The sequence below is a fragment of the Vombatus ursinus genome, unplaced genomic scaffold (genome assembly GCF_900497805.2).
Source record: "Vombatus ursinus unplaced genomic scaffold, bare-nosed wombat genome assembly UNPS02014460.1, whole genome shotgun sequence".
NCBI classification, from domain to species: domain Eukaryota; kingdom Metazoa; phylum Chordata; class Mammalia; order Diprotodontia; family Vombatidae; genus Vombatus; species Vombatus ursinus.
In genome coordinates, this window is record NW_020954238.1 from 507,675 (window position 1) to 517,425 (window position 9,751).

General features: G+C 35.3%; 1 protein-coding gene and 1 pseudogene across 1 annotated transcript; both read left to right on the plus strand.

Moving 5' to 3' along the window:
* The first annotated feature begins 1,599 nt into the window (after positions 1-1,599).
* On the plus strand, positions 1,600-4,188 carry LOC114042477 (olfactory receptor 14C36-like). Its single transcript, XM_027861163.1, has 2 exons — positions 1,600-1,611; positions 3,223-4,188. Exon 2 carries the CDS (start codon positions 3,244-3,246, stop codon positions 4,186-4,188), a length of 945 nt encoding a protein of 314 aa, XP_027716964.1. The 5' UTR covers positions 1,600-1,611; positions 3,223-3,243.
* A 1,463-nt stretch (positions 4,189-5,651) lies between these two features.
* On the plus strand, positions 5,652-6,509 carry LOC114042455 (annotated as a pseudogene).
* Positions 6,510-9,751: the final 3,242 nt, after the last annotated feature.

The following is a 9,751-nucleotide window of genomic DNA, read 5'->3' on the forward strand; positions in this document are numbered from 1 at the left end:
GTCCATGTCGGAGGGGAAGACCCTCAGGGTTTCTGTCCAGAAGAGTGGACAGAACAGAGTGTAAATGCTATCTACACTCACTTTGAGCCATCAGTGCCCAAACAATGAGCAAGTGAGGCTTGGGCTGGGACCTATTAATGGCCAATCTGTGACAGCCAGAGTGATTTGGGTTTTAAGGCACAGTCAAGTAGTTCCATTTGTCCTTTATCCAATTTATTCAATCCAGTTTCCAATGGGTTTTATCAAAGCCTGGTTTTCCAGAGCTACATTTCAAGAGATCATAAACTAAAACTACATGGGACAAAAGAGCTAATTGCAGACTATTGTTCAAAATTAATTTTGTTAAGATTGTGCTTCCTTTTATAAAGTAACAACTTAATGACTGAATAACACTATATCTATAATTAATTTTAACTGTGATAATGCTTAATGATGCTATATTTTTAAATTATATTGGCATGGTCCAACAGGGGACAATAAATTCCGATTATTTAAGTATTTAAAAAAAAGAAAGTGTTGTCTTCTATTTTCAAACCCAGAGGGCTTCTATCTTTCTAACCTACATTAAATATTTATGAATTTAATTTTTTAATCCTCTTTCTATCTCTAAAACTACCTCTTCTTTCACACTCATTTAACTGGCTGCCAGGTTTCTGATATTGGAGTACTTTCTGACATTGCCCAGTCATAGATCTCACCACATGCATGATTGGACCTGCAACAAAAAGGTTAGTACAGATAAAATTTTTAAACAAAACCCATTCTTTAGTGTTCGTTATATATAAATTACATATAAAATCAAGTTCCACTTGCCAATAGGGTCATATAGGAAGCAGGAATTTCCATAATTTTTCCCAATAGCTTCTTAGTATATTATCACCAATGATAGCCACAGATATAGGGCTGTAAACATCTTTTGCTCAGTCCAGGTATCAATAGTTTGAAGAGACTCAGTTTTAGGGTCTTTCATGTGACGGCTAATTTGGAAAGAAGTTCTGTTCTGGACTTGCAGGAACTTTTGTCTCTATATTGTGGTATGTTGATGCTATAGAAACCTGGAAAACTTGTACCTAAGGCCTCTTGTGTATCATTTTATGTTTAATTGGTGCCTTTCTTTTTCTATCCCATTGATTGATTAAAATTTCCCTCACTATCGCTACCATGAGCATTCATTTACAAAACAGATTTTATATATATATATATATACATATATATATATTTATACATGTATATGCATATATGTTTACATTAACATACCACTTATTCTAAGGAGAGTCAACAAGGAAAGGACCCATATTTATAAATGTATTTATACAAACTATTTTTGTGTACAAAAAATTGGAAACTGAGGGGATGAGCTTCAATTGGGAAATGGCTAAAGAAATTATGTTCTGCAACCTTGAAATCAAGGGGATAAGTTCAGAAGAACTTGGGAAGATCTGTGTAGAATGATGCAAAGTGAAGTAAGCAGAAAAAAGAAAATTACTTACATAATAACAACATTGAAATGATAATCAGTTTCAAAAGATAATAATTGTAATCAGCATGATGACAAACTATAATTAAAAGGACTCATGGTGAAACAAGAAACATCTGCCTCCAGACAGAAAGGTAATCCATGCAGAGTGCAGATTGAAACATACTTTATTTTTCTTTCTTTTTTTCTTCATTCCTTCTTTCCATTCTTTCATCCTTTCTTTCCTCTCCTCCCTCCCTATTCCATTCCTCCCTGACTCTTGACTCCCTTCCTCCCCTCCTTTCCACCCTGCCTCCCCTGCTTTCTTCTTTCCTTCCTTCTTTCTTCACTTCCTTGTCTCTTTTCCTTCCTACTTTCCTGCCTGCTTCCTTTTGGTCTTTCCTTCCTTCCCTCCCTCCTTCCTTCCTCTATCTTTCTTTCTTTCTTTCTTTCTTTCTTTCTTTCTTTCTTTCTTTCTTTCTTTCTTTCTTTCTTTCTTTCTTTCAGAGATAGCTAATATGGTCATTTTTTAAAGCGAATATACATATGTATAATAGGTTTTATTTTTATCACCTTCTGAATGGATGGGGGAGGAGTTAAATGGGAGAAAATTAAAAAATGAAAATAGAAAATGATATACACATATATAAAATTACATAAACCTATATATGTATATATGTATGTACATACACACACATACATATGTATGTACATTTGTATATAACTGAAATGTAGGTGCTGTGTCAGTACCTGCTTGCTATTCCTTTGAAGATGTTATCATAGAGAATTAATGGCCAAGAAATATTTGCATACCAATTGTCCCAAAGTCCTGGATCCTTAACTTTGAAATATTTCTTTAGGGAAATAGTGGACATAAGAGAAAAAAAAAAAGATGCTGGGTTAGCACTGTTTGCTTCCTTGGATGCCATTCCATATGAGACAAGGGTAGATCTGGAGGTGATAGGTCATTCATTTTGCTTGCCTGATGCCTCTGAATGGAAGAAAATGGAAGTGATAAGATCAGGAAAGCCAGTGACCAGCTATGGTGAAAATTAGGAGAAGTGAGATCATTCAGAGGAGCAGAGAGAATAGCAGGCCAGGTAAGGGAAATATATTGTTGTATACATCTCCACCATTCACTTGCAATTTCTTCTTTGTCAGTGGGCAATGGTAGGAGGGAAGATTATAGTCCCTGTCTCCACTGCCAACAAAAGCAATGAACATGTTTGAAACAATATCTTTTAAATTTCTCACTTTTCTTTCTATGTTGTTTCTGGCTATTTATACAGATGAGATGATCATAGGAAAACAATACAAAGGTAGGATACAACCACATCTCAGAAGACTTTAAAAATAAAAAAAAATATAAATTTCATGGGTGGCTTCTCGTCTAGGTCAGATTGTCTGTACTGATGTATTCACTCAAAGATAATCAATACATAACAGGAAAGAAGGAATTCAATGTGGGGTCATCAGTAACATTACTTTCCCTCATTAATCATTAAATTATTTAACAGATGGAATTCCCAGGTGCAAAAATGTCCTTCACTGCTACAGGTCTGAATTTCTCATATAATTCTTTTTTTTTTTTTTTTTTTTGGTGAGGCAATCGGGATTAAATGGCTTGCCCAGGGTCACACAGCCAGTACATGACAGGGATTATGTCTTATATAGTAATGATAGAAATGGAATAATTTCTGCTACACACAGCATGTCCTTATTAATCACTGACTGATGGACTATTTAATTTCTCTTTAGCTCCCTAGGTCACTCACTGGAGTCTGGAAATGTCTAATTTTACCACCATCGTGACTGAATTTCTCCTTATGGAGTTTTCTGACACCAGAGAGTTACAGATCTTATATTCTTTGCTGTTCTTTCTATTTTATTCAGCAGGCTTGATGGGAAATCTCCTCATTGTCATTGTCACCACCTTTGACAGGAGACTCCATACTCCCATGTACTTTTTCCTTAGGAACCTGTCCATTGTGGATGCCTGCTTCATATCAGTAACTGTTCCCCAGGCATCTATTAACTCCCTGGTGAACAACAGAGTCATCTCAGTTACTGGATGTGCAGCTCAGATATTCCTGATGACTTTCATGGCATATGTTGAATTTACTTTGCTCACTGTTATGGCCCGTGATCGTTATGTTGCCATTTGCCACCCACTTCTCTATCCAGTGATAATGAGTCATCGGGTCTGTATGCAGATGACTTTAATATGCTTGTTCACTGGTCTTTTGTATGCAGGGTTCCATACTGGTTACACATTTCGCTTGTCCTTCTGCCAATCCAATGTGATCCACCAGTTCTTCTGTGATATCCCATCTCTACTCAAGATCTCTTGTTCAGAGACATTCGGCAATACATTATCCTTACTTGGCTCTGTTGTGGTGATTGGGGTTGGCTGCTTTGCCTTCATCACTGCATCCTACATTAGCATATTTTCCACTGTGCTCAGATTTCCAGTGAAAGAAGACCAAAGAAAAGCCTTCTCTACTTGCGTCCCTCACATCATTGTGGTTTCTTTGTTCCTTATTTCAACTTCTTATGTGCACCTACAACCACTTTCAGATTCTGGGTCCCTTAAAGATGTAATCATTTCAATATTCTATTCCATAATACCTCCCTTTCTGAACCCCATTATATACAGTCTACGGAACAAGCAGATAAAAGAGGCTATTAGAATAGTAGTAAAGAGAATGCTTTTGTTAAGGAATAAAGCATAAACTGTAATTCTTTCCCAATGTGGTTGAACCTAATTCATCTATAAGTGAAAAATCTCATTAAGATATATATTTTTGTTTGTGATTTTGTGAGTTTATGGGTTGCTACTTGTATGTTGATGGGTACAGATAAGTCTCTGGTATAAATGAGTAAAAAGCCCTTTGATGCTCTCAATATCAGTAGCATTTTTAGCACAGTGATGTCATTTTGGTCTTTTTCAAGAATGAAGGACAACAACCAACCAACCAGTCTTTCAAAGGAAAAAAATAATGAAATAAAAGACTTTAATAAGATGCTTCAGGAAAAAAAAACATACTGGAAAATTGCCATAAGTATTGGAAAGAGAGCAAAAAAATAGAAAATAAGATACTGCATAGGGCACTGAAAGAAACTCGAAGTAAAATTTAGCATACAGTATTGTGTTCAAACTTTAGAACTATAACATAAAATGATACATATTACAGATATTTCAGTGAAAATTCATTTCATACCAAGAAAAATCATAATTCATAACTTACGAGTTTTTTTTGCTGGTGTTTCATACTTTCTATAGAGTCCAACTCTTCATTACCCCTTTTCGGGTTTTCTTGTCAAAGATACTAGAGTGGTTTGCTCTTTCCTTCTCCAACTCATTTTACAGATTAGGAAATTAAGGCAAACAGGGTTAAGTGACTTATTCAGGGTTACACAGCTAGCAAGCGTCTGAGGCTGGATTTGAACTCAGGAAGGTAAATCTTCCTCACTCTAGGACTTGTGCTCTGTTCACTGTGCCACCTAATTGCCCTAACTCAGGATTACTCATTAATAAAAAATACAAGGAAATAGCTGATGATTTTTAAAAGCAAAGGAAATTGTTTTCTATTATCAAAGTGACATATCCTTCTAAGCTGAGATTAAGTTTAAATCTTCAAATAAATCTGTGATATCATTAATTTAAAAATTTCCTAAAACAATACATATTATAGCCCATCACAGCTGGATGATTTTTGCAAGATTCTTGTCCACATCTTCCCACAAACTTGCTGAAGGTGGACCACTTAACTTGTTGGGTGCCTTTTGCTTTCCCAGAAGTCAATGCAGAGTCCGGGATGAGGGTCTGCTGAAGTAGACATGGGGCATGTGGGTAACATCCAGCTCCACATCTGCAGAAGTCCTTTTTGTCCTCCGTCTAGGTTGCTTGAAATGTTCCTTTTAGGCATAGTGTAACTTCTGCCCTGTAATTCTTGTGAATGTATGCATCTTCATCTGTTCTATCTGTGATCTACCTGTAACTGGACTTGCCCAGGGTCAAACAGCCAGTACATGACAGGAGCCATGCTGCCTGTCAGGGTCTTATGCAGTAATGATTAAAAAGGGAATAATTTCTTCTAGCCTTAGAAAATATTGTATCTTTAATAATCACTGAATGATGGACTGATTGATTTCTCCTTGGCTCCCTAGTTCATTCACTGGGTGAAAGAATCTGAAAATGTCTAACTTTACCACCACTGTGACTGAATTTCTCCTCTTAGGGTTTTCTGACACCTGAGAGCTACAGATCTCATACTCTTTGCTTTTCTTTCTTTTTTATTCAGCAGGCTTATTAGGGAATCTCCTCATTGTCATCGTCACCACTTTTGACAGGAGACTCCACAACCCTATGTACTTTTTCTTTAAGAATATGTTCATTGTGGATGCCTGCTCCTTATCAGTAACTGGTCCCCAAGCATCCATTAACTCCCTGGTGAATGACAGAGCTATTTCAGTTATTGGATGTGCAGCTCAGATATTCCTGTTGACTTTCATGCCATCTGTTGAGTTTACTTTGCTCACTATCATGGCCCGTAATTGTAATGTTGCCATATGCCACCTACTTCTCTATCCTATGATCATGAGTTGCCGTATCTATATGCAGATGACCTTGTTCTTCTGTGATATCCCCTCTCTCCTCAAGTTCTCTTGTTCAGAGATACTCGGCAATACATTATCCTTACTTGGCCCTGTTCTGGCGATTGAGGTTGGCTGCTTTGCCTTCATCACTGCATCCTACATTAGCATATTTTCCACTGTGCTCAGATTTCCAGTGAAAGAAGACCAAAGAACAGCCTTCTCTACTTGTGTCCCTCACATCATTGTGGTTTCTTTGTTCCTTATTTCATCCTCTTATGTGCACCTACAACCAACTTCAGATTCTGGGTACCTTAAAGATATAATCCTTTCAATATTCTATTCCATAATACCTCCCTTTCTGAACTCCATTACATACTGTCTATGGAATAAGCAGATAAAAGTGGCTCCAAGAATAGTAAAGAAGAGAATGCTTTTGTTAAGGAATAAAACATAAAATATAATTCTTTCCTAATGTTGTTGAACCTAATTCATTCACAAATGAAAAATCTCATATATATATATATATACACATACATATATATATATACACATACATATATATATACACATACATATATACACACATGCATAAATATGTATGTTTATACACACATATATGTTACTTTGTTGGTTTATGGGTTGCTATTTCTATCTGGATGGTTATAGATGAACCACTGGTCAAAATGGGCAAAAAGTCCCTAGAATTGATTTTGATATTATCAATATCAGTACATTTTTCAATATTTTGAGGCATATTCAAAAATTCAAATAATATAATTCCCTGACTCTTAGGTGGCCTTTGACAGCACTGCTTATGACATATAAATAAGGAATTTACATCACATATGGTTCAAAGGGTTCTTTTTCTGACTCAAATTCATGACAACTCTTATCCTTTAGAGAAAGACAGAGTTCATCTCAAGCTAAGGTTTCGAGGGGTACCCCTGGAGGTTAATAGCCTGTCTTTCCTTTTTCTTTTTAAATAACATTAATTTTTGGTATATGATTGTGATGGAATACTACTGTCCTATAAGAAATGCTAAGTTCAATGATATTAGAAAACCATGGAAAGTCTTGCATATATTCCTATTTGTGTCTAATGGTAGCCATCTCTAGAGGGAGAACTAGTGGGAGGGAAGAAAAAAAGGACAAAGAAGAAGAAAGAAATTTACATCACAATTATCTTATACATTTAAAAGGATTAGCAAGTTGTACATAATAAATTTGCAATTTCTTGAGTAATCATCTTCTTTTAATCACACTTTGTTATGGAAATTATTGTTTATTCCATAAATTAAAAAAGTAAAGTAACATGCTCAACTAATTATACATACACACATGCATACATATATATATATACATGTATGTATGTATATATATATATATATTTATATTTTACAGTAGGCTGGATGGCATAAAGATTCACAGTTGGTTTTAACTTCTCTGCTCTTCTTTGTATATGGAAATGTTCTTTCTTTAACCTGTCAATAGAATACTTTGTACTTTCCAGTGACTCAGGACATTTAACATTGAGCAATACATCTTTGAGAACTTAAGCAATTTGATGAAAATTCAGGACAAGCAAAACAGGCTGAGTAAAAGGGGAACATTTTCCAGAGCTCCTCACCATATGAGGCTACCAGAATCTGGAACTCTCTTGTCTAATCCAATTGAATGATTTAATTTAGGCATATTCTGATGTTTCCCAACCTCACATAACGTATCCTATGCAAATAAGGTAAAAGTCAATTGGCAGTATGGGTTATTCAAAATTATTTTGTTTTATTTTGCATATTTCTTTAACCATAATAATTTGGGCCCTATGAGGAGTGGAGCTCTCCAAGGTAAAGGACCCCATAAAGTGCAGAGCCCTAGGACAGAGTCCCTGCTTTTCTAGGTCAAAAGCTGGTACTGACTGCTTTACTCCACATTTCAGTGCCATACAGAACCTAGTAGAATAATGACATTTTAAAAATGGGGTTTTGATTTATGTGAGGCCTAGGGTTATTGAAGGACTTTGAGAATTTCTTAAAGACCACTCAGCCCACTCTTTGCCTTCAACTCTGGGTCCAGTTCATTGTCCACATACTATCTGTACAAAACATATGCACAAAGTGATAGACGAGCCACATGAGTTGGCCATACAAATACATGTTGTAATCTGGACAATAGACATTCTTCATCTATTTGATATTTCCTATTTGGATATAAATGTCAAACTCCTTTGAACACTTAACAGATTTCTTTCAAGAGAGCTCAAAGCTAAAAGCAATCAGCACAAGGTCATTTGGAAACAGAAATATCTAGATGACCTTACTATCCCAAGAGAATCTCTCTCTACCCTGGAATCTAATTTTGATATCCTGCATCAGAGTGGTGAACATTTGTCTCACCATTGTATATTATGTATCTCCTCTGATTCTTCTGGTGAGAGAGAGTTACTTAATAGGGTTATTTCTTTGTTTTATATCTTTTAAGGAAGCTCAAATGATTCTGATGCATGGATGAGAGACACCAGTGAAAAAAGAGTTTGTGAGAGTCATTTTACTCTATCAAACAATCGATCAACAAATAAAAATATGTTAAGAACTTACTATGTACCAGGTATGATTCTAGGTACTGGAGGAGTGAGTAAAAATAATGAAAAAATTGTTACAAGAAGCTTATATTGTAACAGGGGAGATATCAAATATATACAGAGGTATGTCTAGCATTAATAATGTAAAGTGAATCAGTAAAATAAATGCAAATTAGTTACATATAGGTTAGTTTTGCAGTTAGGTCTCTAGCACTTTACTAAATCAAAGTTTTTTTCAACCTTATGACTTCTATAGCATTTTAATAAATAATCATCAGATTTCCCACACCTTGTTCCCCCTCCCTCAAAAAAAATCTTACTTTGAGGAATACAATTTTTTTATTGGCAGCCTAGCCAACTTTTGGCCTACTCTAAGTATTAGGATTTTTTCCAGACATTGAACTTAAATTACCCAATTTGCAACTTTTACCTTGTCTTCTTCATCTTCTTCTTTTTGTGCCCTATTGGATCCATTCAAATGGACTTGAACCTTTCTTCCACATTGTCATTTTTCAAGTACTTGAATACTGAAGGTGGCTATTAAATCTCTTCTTAACCTTCTTTCCTGAAAGGAAAAACAAAAGAAGACATCTCTCATTCTTTTAGCCAAATCTCATATGGAAACCTTGGCACCTTTTTCTGCTTTAGTTACTGTCCAACTCATTAACATACTTTTAAAAGTCTGACAGCCTGAAGTAAGCAATATAATCTAGATGTACATCAGCCAGGGTAGCGTACAGTGTTGTTGTTTTTTTTTTTAATAACCCCTTTATTCCATTTCAAAGGATATGAACATACTCTTTTTAAATATGGAATGCCACCAAAAAATACATAGAAAAAATGCACTAGATCCTAAAAGGTTTTTAACTGTGAATTATAATTACTCTGTAATACTCCCTCCTATCAAATTTCTAAGGTGATTAACAAAATGCAAAATGTCAATTTTAGAAGGGCTTTCAGATGGCGAGCACATTAATATGTTACTAGTGAATTGTGTATCCAAACATTTTGGAAGTAGATTTATAATTCTGAGAAAAAAGGCAGCAAACTGCTCATACTTTTTGACCCACAGATTTGGGAGTAGGTGAATACTCCCAAAGAAGTCTAATATAGAAGCA